This window comes from Trachurus trachurus (assembly GCF_905171665.1).
Source record: "Trachurus trachurus genome assembly, chromosome: 12".
In the NCBI taxonomy this organism is placed as follows: domain Eukaryota; kingdom Metazoa; phylum Chordata; class Actinopteri; order Carangiformes; family Carangidae; genus Trachurus; species Trachurus trachurus.
The window spans coordinates 1,487,231-1,500,766 of record NC_139908.1 but is presented as its reverse complement, the minus strand read 5'-3'; the positions used below and the strand labels follow the sequence as shown (position 1 = coordinate 1,500,766).

At 38.9% G+C, this 13,536-nt stretch overlaps 1 protein-coding gene across 1 annotated transcript; it reads right to left on the bottom strand.

Moving 5' to 3' along the window:
* Positions 1-5,613: 5,613 nt before the first annotated feature.
* Positions 5,614-9,123, bottom strand: LOC310994830 (peptidyl-prolyl cis-trans isomerase-like). The gene is made up of 5 exons (XM_083983687.1): positions 8,937-9,123; positions 7,772-7,802; positions 7,136-7,224; positions 6,819-6,991; positions 5,614-5,966 (listed from the first exon to the last, which is right to left on the bottom strand). The coding sequence occupies exons 1-5, from the start codon at positions 9,003-9,005 to the stop codon at positions 5,834-5,836; spliced, it is 495 nt and encodes a 164-aa protein (XP_083839813.1). The 5' UTR covers positions 9,006-9,123; the 3' UTR covers positions 5,614-5,833.
* Positions 9,124-13,536: the final 4,413 nt, after the last annotated feature.

Genomic DNA, 13,536 nt, shown 5'->3' with positions numbered 1-13,536 from the left:
TATACTACACTTATTATTAACTGTGGTGAGTTTGTGTAAAAACAACATACAGTTTGTTTGATATAATTTCTCAGTTTTCACCTGGGTGTTGAATAAGTTCAATGTGTTGTTTCAAACCAGTGTATTTGTATTGGAAACTTTTTCTTTTATATCTGTATCGTGTGTGTGATGATCTGATGTTCATCCAGTAGACGACAGACTTAACGAAACAGGTGGAGGTGGGGGATAAAAGAAAAAAATCAACCTTCCATAGTTTAATTGATCGATCCAGATGTGGTCAAATCAAATGACAGAATATGACGTAGACATTGACAGGTCGGTCTCCACAGGGGGGCGCTGGAGAGCCAAAGATAATCTGTGAGCTGAATTTGAATCAGAAATCACACCAACAAGTCTATTCAGTGTGTTTAAAGGGACAGTTCAACATTTAGTCACCACGCAATGAAATATCACGTATAATTATGTAACATGAAGCAACTCTGAACTACGGTAGGCTACTTTCTCTTCTGAAATCCCTCCGCCCAGCAGCAGCCGTGTCTGGAATGTAGTTCCGGCTGCATTTCCCTCTAAAACAACTCTGTCTCTAATGTTACATGATTATCTCATAGCGTGGTGAATGTGCAGGTCACAACTTGTCCACCAGAGCGTTGTGGAGTTGTTGGATTGTGTATTTGATGAGTTTGATGAGGGACAGGGGACCTGTACCATTCACTGAGCAGCTCACGTCTCTGCCCCCGTCTCTTTAGACAAATCTGAAATGATTGAAGAAACATTACTATTTCTGTGTGTGTGTTTTGTGTTGCTATGTGTTGTATTTATTCAGTTTGGGGGAATCACAGTGTCTAGAAAGCATCAGTGGCTCAGCTGACAGGGACAGCTAACAGCAGCTAAGCTAACAGCAGCTAAGCTAACAGCAGTAGCTAAGCTAACAGCAGGACGTCAGCTGTTAAAACCCTCCCGTTGTGGGACACGACATGAAACTACTCCAGTTAGCTCAGTCATGTTGGAACTCAGATATCCGCTGGAGAAAATATTTTTTCATGGAGCGTTTATTGAGTCACTGAGTTATTAAAGTTAAACAGGTAGCTAACCGTTAGCCCGGCTAATCTATGATAACCATGACTAATTACAAAAATGTGCACACAGAAATAGTAATGTTTGTCCAATCATTGGTTTTATAAACTTTACAAACATCAGATTAGTCTAAACGGTGATATAGTGACATGAAAAATGAGATAGAGAAACTCTCGTCCGTCACTATTGTTCCCATGCTGGTTTTCTACCAGGAAGTAGTTGTAAACAAGACGATTCATTCTATATGGTGAGAGGAGGATCTGACTAAATGTTGGACTGTCTCTTTAAACATACATAGATCTGCTGAGAAAAAGACTTGTTTTAGAGTCGGACCAAACGGACGACAGGCCATCTGTGGCATTTACAGGAGGACCCCCCTAATCCCCCCCCCCCCTAATCAGCTCCAGTCTGAACGGAGCTTAAGACTCAACGAAGCTGTTGAACTTCCAGTCTGGTGTTTCACTTCTACAACGTTACAGTGACTGTTACAGTAGCTGTCCAGAGTCGTAGCTATAGCTACTCTCAGTGATAGTTGAATATGCCAGCACAGTACATACATAATTATAGTATAGACGTGCACTGGGGGGGGGCAAGGGGGGGCAATACCACAAATGTGCCATTGCAAAAGCTACCAACTGCCTGGATGACAGGATCGTGCACAGTGTTCAGTGCTGTATTGCCGAGTCAGCTCTTTGGTCTTTGTGTTACGTGAGGCCCGTGCTCTCATGCTAGTGGAAGAAAAAACGCCGACGGTGAAATTTAAACCAGCTTTTCAAGTTCAATCCCCCTCCTCCTCCTCCCCCTCAAATGTGTGTGTGTGTGTTATTAATGAATTGATTACCTCAAGTATCATGTTTGAACCGTATTTGTTGTGACTTGTGGTTTTTTCATCTGTTGCAACCGTTAACGACATTCAATCAAGATGAAGAGGTGCGGGAAAAATGTACATAAAAAGCTGAATATGTGGATTTGTACAGTCTGTGGCATTTTAAATGGTGTTTGGATTACAATACTGAGTAAAGGACGCTAGTGTAACAACTAGAAGCAGAGGTAGACGGCTAGCCTGGCTCTGTCCAAACATGAACATCAACCCAAACACAACTGGGCTCTATGCACGGCTCCACTACTTCCTGAACTTAAGGGCTCTTTTATTTCCTGTCTTACATTATTGGACAAACTGATTGTCTGAGTAGTCACAATGGTCAGACACACCTTGATTAATCAGTTTGTCCAATAATGTAAGACAGGAAATAAAAGAGCAGCCTTAAAGCAGAAGTGAGTGATATACTTGTGTTAATATAAGTCTTAAATAGTTGTATCTTCCGACAGCAATCACTTCTATAGAGTGTTTGGACTGAAACACGGGTCTCTCAGTCCCTCTGCTCTGCTCTGAGCCCAGGAGAAAACATTTATCGTATCCTACAGTTTTTATCCAATGAGGAGAGAGAACGGCATGCAGGGCTGTGTGTGCAGCCAAGGAACGCCGTGAATGTGGTGACGTAGCGACGAGGACTGTTATGGTGCGTTCAAGGAAACTCGTATTTTTCCGACCGTGAAGTGGTACCAGTTCGATCTGGTACGAGTTCACCGGTCGGAAGTTACGAGTGGCCGTTATAGTGACTTTCACCGGTAAAACAGGTCGGAAAAACACGAGTGGGTTGCCTGGAACGCTACAAAGTCGTACGTTGTGACTTGAAGCTGTAATTTACGATTTCAAAAGCCTGCCTGGAACGCAGCATTGGCGAAAACGACCGGACCACTCACTTCTGCTTTAAGTTCAGGAAGTAGTGGAGCTGTGCATAGAGCCCATAGGTTTCGACTCATTTAATTGTGTTTGAAATGTAAAAACACCAAGCTGTGGTTTTATAGGGAATTACATCCACATAAGGTCTTTTAAAAACAATGGACTTTTGGGTTACATTCTGTCATTCCGACATCCCACTATTTAGACATCCCACCATTCAGACATACTGCTATTCCGACATGCGAACGTCCCACCATTCCGACAAGGCTTTAAATATAAGGAAATGTGCGTTACTCACCAGGCTCCTCCCTTCTTTAAGACATGCTGATAGAGGAATACCCTCATGGTTGTGACAGGGACTAGTCAGCCTGTCTAGCCTCTACGTGCTCTTTTTACTAAACTTAACCAACTCCTTTCTTCATCGCCTAAACCAAACCAGTGCAAAATCTTTTGGGGAAAAATACGCTATTAAAGGAACTGTCGGAAAGGCAGGATGTTTAAAAAAAGAAAAAAATACCATCATTAAGACCATAGGAGGCAAAAATTGTCGGAATGACGGGACATTTGTTGCCATTTAGACAATTAGAGGCCCATTTCAGACTGGTGGGATGTCGGAATGGCGGTTGACTTTTGATTTCACACCAATGTGAACAAACAGATCTTCTCATTTTCAACAACATTGGCTGAGTTGAACTGATTTCAGAAGCTACAGCCACAACAAGCTACTTGGTTCTCTGTGAATTGGTTGAAAATTTGGTCCAGACATCTGACAGTATGTGGACCGGATGTGGCCAAAAGAAACACAAGTATCCAAGCAGAGGTCTGATGGTGGATGCTTTAATATCTATTGTCCATCCTGCATGTTTCAATAATGCAAAAGAAAAAGGTTTAGAGGATGAGGATGAACAGTAATCCTCTACAGCCCAACATTACCTTAGCTCAGACTAACAAACCACGACTAGAGAGATAGTAGCAGACATTTAAAAAGCTTTGGACAGAGCCAGACTCGCTGTGGTTCCCTGCTCACATCCAGAATCAACTTGTCAAATAAAAAAAATCTCTAGTTCCATTAGAGTTTGTGTCAGGAAAACAGCATCTCTCTGCTCCACCACCACAATGTCCTTTATTATGGCTCTTATAATAAAACCAAGTGGAAACCTACAGGATGAGTCCTCTCCAACCGTCACCATCTTTACCTTTGCTGTATTGGGTCTGTATGTTTTGTATATTTGTGGTTTAACTGTGCTGTGATTTGATTGGTCGGTCGTCCGTTTAGTTGGTCGCAGTCAGTTCCTGTTTTATATTCTCATATAACGTGTTTGTTTTCTTACAGAAAGACCTTTCTACAGGAAATGATTTGAATTCTTTTGAACTTATTTATCACTCTCTCTTTGAAGGAGAAACTGGCAGAGGAGATGTCGATGCCTTAACACGTCTACTTCAAGTTGCTTTTTAGACTTTTGGTTCAATGTTTTTATTCCGTACGACACTGAGCATTACAGTAATGACTTTGTTTTGATAAATTCTGTACTTAGAAATAAATAAATACAAATCTCTCAGAGTGGTTGTACTGTACTTTGTATTGGAAGGTGGACTTAGTTTAAATGACTTCATCACCCATTCAATTTAATGTTTTTTTCTTAATGCACTGATCAATTTTGAGATTTTTGGCTATTTTTCTTCCTTAACATGTATTCTTTCAAAAAAATCAAAAGAAATGGTAGAAAATCCAAATTAAGGTTTTTATTTTACTTCATTTTGTCTCTTTCGTCAGTAGATTTTCTCCTAAATTCACCAAAAGTTAGTCTGAGCCATGTCATATCAGGTGTCATTGTAAAGCTCTCTCTCTCCTGAACAATTATATAGGCTTTGTAAAATTGTAATTTCCTCCGTATCCGCAACAAATCCTAAAAGTATGATTTACATTAACAATCTATGTAATTTTACAGTCCAAGTCTTTAAAGGCCGTTTTCTCAGAAAGAGTTTTTCAGACTCAGACTCTGAGCTAGAAATCTCCACTTCAGCAGCACTTACAGACACCAAACCTTCCACTTTGATCCCTTTCTATATTCTGAAGGTTTTTACAGAGGGGATTGTTGATATATCATTCACAGCCTCATTTATACAACATTTTAGTACTAAAAACATGGAGACATTAGATGTTTTAAAGGGCTGGTGACAGTATTTTCTCATTTACAGAGTGATAAAAAGAGATATCCACAATCCTCCTCTGGAAAAACTAAAGACTCTAATATGTCAACAAGATAAAACAAGAACTTTGAAAGGGGCTTCATCCATTGTTCAGATTTCGGTTCTGGAAATATATGCAAATTAGCGCATATTTAATTAGATATTGCCTCATTTACATATTTAAACATACGATTTGACAAATACAAAAAATATTTGTCTTAATGTGAGTGATACATTTGGGAAGTTTCATGGTGATATCTGTTATTTAAAATGCTTTCCCCATTGGCCTATGAGTTAAATTAAATTCTGGACTTTGAACACATCAATTCACCTAAAGATCCATTCATTTGTTCATTTGTTCTGTTCTGTGTCACTTACTCCTTCACAGTACTCACCTTATGATGAACGAATACCTACTATGATGACATCTGGTGGTAAAATATAATAACTGCAATAATAAAATATGAAACTCTGTATTTGGTCTTGATAAATAAATATGAACTCATTTTGATTCCACCAGTGTTAGTCAGAATCAGAATCTGTTGTTGGGATTAGTTCAAACTTTTCTACAGAAGCAGAGGACATGCACACACACACAAAAGAAACCGTTTTATTTACATTATTATTTTATTCAGATTTTGTTCACAAATGTGACCTTTGTTTGAAGGACAGGCTGGTACAAAATATTACACAACCAATAATGAAGACGGACATGCACCACGTAACGTTACATAGTGACTGGGCTGAGGAAGAGGAATGTGGAAGAGGAAGGTGAAGGAATTAATAGGAGAACAAACTGAACTTCAGGAACTGCGTTATGGGATGTTACAGTTGACCACAGTCGGCAACGACCACCTTGGATTTAGTGGCGCCATTTTTTGAGCCGTACGATTCTACTTTCTTGACCACGTCCATGCCTTCCACGACGCGGCCGAACACCACGTGCTTCCCATTCAGCCTGGAACAGAACACAACAGAACAGCAGCCAGTTAGTTATCTGAAATCACACAACGTCACCCACTGCAAAACCTCAAACTCTTATACCAAGAAGATTTGTCTTATTTCTAGTCGAAACAATCTCATTCTACTTAAAATAAGACTCATCACATCAAAAGCAGTTTGTTTTTAGACACTTTTTACTTCTTTCAAGCAGATTTTCACTTGAAATAAGTAGAAAAATCTGATAGTGGAGCAAGTTTTTCTTTCTTATTACAAGCATAAGTGTGTCTGTGTCTCTCAGCCTTTTATTACTGCATCACTTTCATTCTTTAGTTATTTCGAGTGAAAATAGTTTGAAACCAGTAAAAATCATCTAAAAACAAGTTAATTTTTAGGTGATGAGTCAAATTATTTTAAGTGGAAAGAGATTAGTTTTGACTAGAAATGAGACACTGTGACAAATAAATCAGGGTGTCCATACCCCCAAATGTCATTTCTAGTCTAAACAAATCTCATTATAACTAAAATAAGACTCATCACATAAAAAAGTAGCTTGTTTTTAAGACACTTTTTACTTCTTTCAAGCAGATTTTCACTTTAAATAAGTAGAAAAATCTGATAGTGGAGCAAGTTTTTCTTTCTTATTACAAGCACAAAAAACTTGCTTTCACTGGCAGATTTTTCTACTTATTTCAAGTGAAAATGATCTAAAAACAAGTTCATTTTTAGGTGATAAGTCTTATTTTAAGTGGAAAGAGATTAGTTTTGACTAGAAATTAGACATTTTGACAAGAAATAAGACAAATTTGGGGTTTTTGCAGTGGCCCGATTACACCCGAGTCACTTGCAGCCGAGTCCAAGTCGAACTCACCATTCAGTTTTCTCGGTGCAGATGAAGAACTGGGACCCGTTGGTGTTGGGCCCGGCGTTAGCCATGGACAGGATGCCTGGCTCGGTGTGCTTCAGCTGGAAGTTCTCATCAGCAAACTTCTCTCCGTAGATGGATTTGCCTCCAGTGCCGTTGTGCTTGGTGAAGTCCCCGCCCTAAAAATACAAAGTAAGTAGGATCAGCGCATGTGGCAACAACAGAAGCCACAAACCTGTTGAGTGAGGTTCAGGTTCAGTCTGAACGTGTGAAAACAAGAAACTAAGAAACTAAACGTGACTAAAAGACAGAAGAACTGTTACCTGGCACATAAAACCAGGGATGACGCGGTGGAACGAGGAGCTCTTGAAGCCAAAACCTTTCTCCCCGGTGCACAGAGCACGGAAGTTTTCTGCAAAGAAAGAAAGACGTTTTTCATACAAACCTAGGCTACACTGCAAAAACTCTAAATCTTACCAAGAATATTTCTAGTTAAAATGTAATTTCTAGTCAAAACAAATCTAATTATACTAAAAATAAGACTCATCACATAAAAAGTAGCTTGATTTTGGACACTTTTTACAAGCAGATTTTCACTAGAAATAAGTAGAAAAATCTGATAGTGGAGAAAAGAAACACAAAAAAAACTTGCTTTCACTGGCAGATTTTTCTACTTATTTCAATTGAAAATGTGTTTGAAACAAGTGAAATTATCTAAAAACAAGTTAATTTCTAGGTTTTTAAGTGGAAAGAGATTCGTTTTGATTAAAATTGAGACATTTAGACAAGAAATAAGACAAATATTATTTGAAAGGTTTTCAGTCTTCTCTTTTTTTTGCATACAAACTAAAATACAAAACAAAAAGGTTGAATTATTTATTGATTTAGACAGGTGGACTTGTGAATGAAACCGCCTCAGACTCTTAAAGTTTCCCTCTTTCTCCTCCAGCTTCACCTACCTGCAGTCTTTGGGACCACATCAGCACGAAGCTGCAAAACACAAACACAGACATTTACATCAGTGGAGAATCATGTGGTAGAATAGATGGACATATATACACTGCAAAAAATCTAATATCTTACCAAGAATATTTGTCTTATTTTTAGTCAAAATGTCATTTATAGTCAAAACAAATCTCATTCTACTTAAAATAAGACTCATCACATTAAAAGCAGCTTGTTTTTAGACACTTTTTACTTCTTTCAAGCAGATTTTCACTTAAAATAATCTGATAGTGGAGCAAGTTTTTCTTTCTTATTACAAGCATAAAAAACTTGCTTTCACTGGCAGATTTTTCTACTTATTTCAATTGAAAATGTGTTTGAAACAAGTGAAAATGATCTAAAAACAAGTAAATTTTTAGGTGATGAGTCTTATTTTAAGTGGAAAGGGGTTGTTTTGACTAGAAATGAGACATTTTGACAAGAAATAAGACAAATATTCTTGGAAAGATTTTGCAGTGCATAAAGCAGGAAAAGACACTTGAAGCAGCTAACCCTTTGGCAACAGGCCTCAATGAGCAGCAGCAGCAGCACCACACAGCTGATAACACTTAACATGACTGACTGCAGGCCTGCTGCTCTGGGTTTCTATTAACACAAACACCAAGTCAATACTGATCACTAAGCAGCCCGTTTATATAACATTGTGTAGAGACTTTACTGCAGCAGTAGCAGCCTACCTACCGGTTGTAGCTACAGCTACAGCTATAGCTACAGCAGCCTATCAGCAGCCTATAGGCAACAGGATGCAGATGCAACAAGAAGTAGCCTATCTTTTTATATTAATAATATGTGTATTCTGGTTTTTATTTAAGACATTTAACACCGTTTTTCAGTCTCATTTTGCACCAGAGAGCAAACATCGTCATGTTTGGTGGTTTCACATCAGTGTGTGTGTTCATTTCCTTCCTGTCCAGCCCACTTGACTCCGCCTGAGCTGCTGCTGCTGCTGCTTCTCTCTGTGTGATTCATCTGCTCTTTACACTAAATTTACCAACGTTACAGGATGTTAGAGCGGCATTTAATCCGAATTTGTACAGGATTTTTGTATAAACTCGAGTTTCTAAAAAAAAAAAAAAAAAAAAAAAATTAAATAATGCATAGTGAGATCACGTGTCTTACCTCCATCACGATCCTCCCCACCGCGGAGCCGCCGACCGTCATGTCGAAGAAGACTTTGGGGTTCGCCATGTTTGTAGAATAAACCAGAATAAACCAGCAGATGATGAGATAGATGTGAAACCCTGAACAGGAACAACCGACTGAGGCCTCTCTCTGTCCGCACCGCTCTGCTTTATGCCGCTGCGCACCGCTGACGTCACGGGCTGCGGACAGCCAATCACAGCCGCGTCTGTCCAAACACCGGCCAATCGGGAGCGAGAGTGGGCGGGGCTATGCATCTGTAGGAAGAGGTATCGATCGGGTGGTTGGATGAATGCATGCAGGGCATCCGAGCACAAGATGCCGCCTTCTGCTTCTCAGCGTACGTCAATAGCGCCGCCATCTTGGTGGGGGGTTTCTGACCATAGACATAATATATACGTCTGACTGCTGACCCTTGTAGAAAAGAAAAGAAAAGAAAAGAAAAGAAAAGAAAAGAAAAGAAGCAACAATGCCAGACTTAAACTACAATAGTATTACCTATGGTGTTATATTAAAAGACAAACAATTGGATTTAACGATAAATGTCTTACTAATCTTTTAGCCAAATTCTTTATTCACAAAGCCAAATATCTAAAAACTCCACCCATCTTCACATAGCCTACTTTTTAAATGAATTCCATCTCCATATTAAGTCCCTAAAAGTTATTAAGTCCAAACATGCCAAAGACCTCTACTCAATGTTCAAAAATGATCTGACTAATGTAGCGTAACAATTGTTTAATCCTGGATGATTTAATGTATGTTTTTTTTTCTCTTCCCTTCTATATTTGATATGTGTTTGTTTTGTTTTTTACTCACTTATCTTAATTTTTGTTTATTTAATGTTATTCTTAATTCTTATATCTGAAACATGATGTCTGCTCTTGTTAAATTTTGGACAGATATAATATTTGCCTGACTAGTTTGTAAATGCATTTGTTTAAAAAAAAATAAAATAAAAACCTTGTAGAACAAATTTCTGTGTATGTATGCATGTGTGTGTGTGTGTGTCTGAGTATCTAAGTATACATTTAAAAATAATAATAATAAAAAATGTTCAAAAATATTTTTTTTGTTGTATCATAAATATATGTCTGACATTTATAATAAACCAAACGGCTTGAGAATCGGTTGAATAATCGGTGAGTTATGGTGATTTTAATAGTTGATAGACCTCTAGTGCAGGAAGTAGACACGGCTTCCCCCGTACCAAGATGGCGGCCGCGTTGACGCATTCCACTCAATAGAGCTGCCTTGTGGGAACGCGGCATCTAGTATCTTCTTTTCTTTTTTTCAGCTTTATAAAGCTTAAAGCTTTATTTCAAATTCACAATGTCATACATTCCAATTTGAACTCATTTGAGGAAAAAACCGGCATCTATGATCCGAGCACAGCGGGTTTACATGATGGCGCAGAGCAGCAGCGTCACCGCACCGGGACACAGCGGTGCATGAATCCAACTCACCTCCACTCAGAGGCGAGGCTCGTACGACTCCTCTTGTGGGGGAAAAAGTGAGTGAGTTAGTTACACTGGGTGGAAATGCGTCATTATCTTAAAATAGCAGGAAATAACCGACACAAAGAATCACAACAGAGATTTAGAGAAAGAAATGTTGTTAAAGTAAAGTAGATTCACTGTGCAACAGCTCAGTTAGGAAGAATAAATACTGTGATGCTTCAGTAAAAGCAGCAGCATCATGATATAAAATACTCCTGCGTTAAAGGGATAGTTCAACATTTTTGTCAAATTGTCCCATCACCATAATCCCTACAGTCATAGCAGTAGGTTCGTTACCTTTAATTGTTGGTGCAAGCTGTTTTTAGAACGGCGGAGCAGAGCCGTGAGCTGCTCAGAGCTACGCTACGGAGGCTCATTATGGGATTTCTTGGTTTCCCTCATCAAACTCATCAAATAGGCTACACAATCCAACAACTCCACAACGCTCTGGTGGACAAGTTGTGAGCTGCACATTCACCACGCTATGAGATAATAACACAACGTTACCACACAGAGTTGTTTTAGAGGGAAATACAGAGACTGTTGATGAAAAACTGTCCCTGAAGGCAACGTGCATCAGTGGTTTTGCATGAATTTCCCTCTAAAACAACTCTGTGTGGTAACGTTGTGTTATTATCTCATAGCGTGGTGAATGTGCAGCTCACAACTTGTCCACCAGAGCGTTGTGGAGTTGTTGGATTGTGTATTCGATGAGTTTGATGAGTTTGAAACCAAGAAATCCCATAATGAGCCTCCGTAGCGTAGCTCTGAGCAGCTCACGGCTCTGCTCCGCCGTTCTAAAAACAGCTTGCACCGACAATTAAAGGTAACGAACCTACTGCTATGACTATAGGGATTATGGCAATGGGCCAATTTGCCAAAATGTTGGCGTATCCCTTTAAATACAGAAACCCTAAAAGTCTACAATGACCTCTGGTGGTGAAATATATCAACTGCAATGATAAAAAAACTGTTGTCGGAGCACTTGATTAATATGAACTTGTTTAGTGCAGCAGCCGAGTCAAAATGGAGCTTCACTTCCTGGTGCGTTGTGGTTGGTTGGGAGTTCCCGCCCAGCTGAAATAACAAAGTAGTAGCGAGGTCGAGGTGAAAGTCTGAACATGTGACAACAAGTAGCTGGCAGTCAGACCAAACCAGGAAGTCACCGTCATTCCTTTTAGTAAAGATGCATTCCAACTAAAACAGTTTCTTATGCTACTGACTGAGCTGGTATTCCTGGACGGCTGCTGCACAGTTCTCTGATTTGCCTTTAGTCAAATGCAACAGGAAACTGTTTCACCAACCTGTCTCTAGATTACTGCACTGTCACTCTGACTCCATTTTTATTTTGTCATAGCAAAACTGTTTATGCACTGCAAAAAAATCTAATATCTTACCAAGAATATTTGTCTTATTATTTTTAGTCAAAATGTCATTTATAGTCAAAACTAATCTCATTCTACTTAAAATAAGACTCATCACATTAAAAAGCAGCTTGTTTTTAGACACTTTTTACTTCTTTCAAGCAGATTTTCACTTAAAATAATCTGATATTGGAGCAAGTTTTTCTTTCTTATTACAAGCATAAAAAACTTGCTTTCACTGGCAGATTTTTCTACTTATTTCAAGTGAAAATGTGTTTGAAACAAGTGAAAATGATCTAAAAACAAGTTAATTTTTAGGTGATGAGTCTTATTTTAAGTGGAAAGGGGTTGTTTTGACTAGAAATGAGACATTTTGACAAGAAATAAGACAAATATTACAATCTGGACCTTATTTCTATCAGAAAATCCGATCATTTCCTCCCCCAGATAACTTTGGTGTCATTCCAAGTGGTTGTGATGAAATGAGCTCCAGCCGAGAGGCGCGTATATCCGTATAATGGAGTCTACAGGGCAGCAGAATGCAGCCTCTAAATAACACATTATCTGCAGAGAAACTCCTTCATTTCACCAATATTTAGTTCTGATAGGCTAGTGCTATTCCCCTCTGAGTCCGGGGTTAGCTGTTATCAACATCCGGGGTCTGTAGGTTGACCTATACTAACCATAAATAAATAGTAAATGATCATATTTTATGCTAGAAATAGGGTCCAGATTGTAAAAAACGGTAATTATTAAAAGTTGGACATTCAAACACCCAGATTTAAACAAGGCTGAACCCAGATTGGTGCACTGATGTTATAAAGCAACACATAAATGAAAGTAAAACCAGGATATATCACTGGCTGCAGCATAATGTGAAGGACCAACACCTGATTCTGCAGAGCGATAACAATCTTAGTGAATCAGCTTGTACAGTGTCGCTGTTCGTTGTTGTTCAGGCTGCACTGGTTATTCAGGTTCACTCAGACTTGACCCACATACTGTATAACTGAGACTTAATGGAGATGCACAGTTACATCACCACACATGAACCTATACAGCACAGTGAGTGTGTAGATAGATACAGTCTTTGTCCTGCTGCTCTGCAGAGTCGTTTCATCCAGCTCAGCTTCCTGCAGCTGCACCACAACACACAGATTTACACAAGTGCAAAGTGCAAAAGATGAGAAATTTAGCATAGTTGAAATAAACTGAAGTGAAAATGTTGAAGTCAATTCGTCAGAGATGTTTCTTACCTCCATCACAATCCTGCAACATTCATCTCCATCAAGAGATGTCAAAGAAAACTTTCCCATGTTTATGAACCGTTGGATGTGATGCAAAATCAAATGCACATGATGATTTATTGATAACACATCTGGTAAATTATATATTTATCTAAACAGGTTTGTTTCTGAGTCTACTGTAATATTTATGTATGATAGAAAGAAAATGATTAGAAAGTATTTTTATTTTATATTTTTACCCTTTTGGGGGCTCAACATCTTTAGGCAGAGGAGGTCAAATCCTCCAGCCCCCCCCCCCTGTAGTTCAATTGTTCATTCTGAGTATCTCCCTTGGCAACAGTTGTCTTGTCAAAGTACTTTTTCTAACTCTAGGGTGCTATTCTTTATGTTATGCTACTTTATACTTGTTCCCCACAACATTTAAAGGGATAGTTCAACATTTTGTCAAACTGGCCCATTGCCATAATCC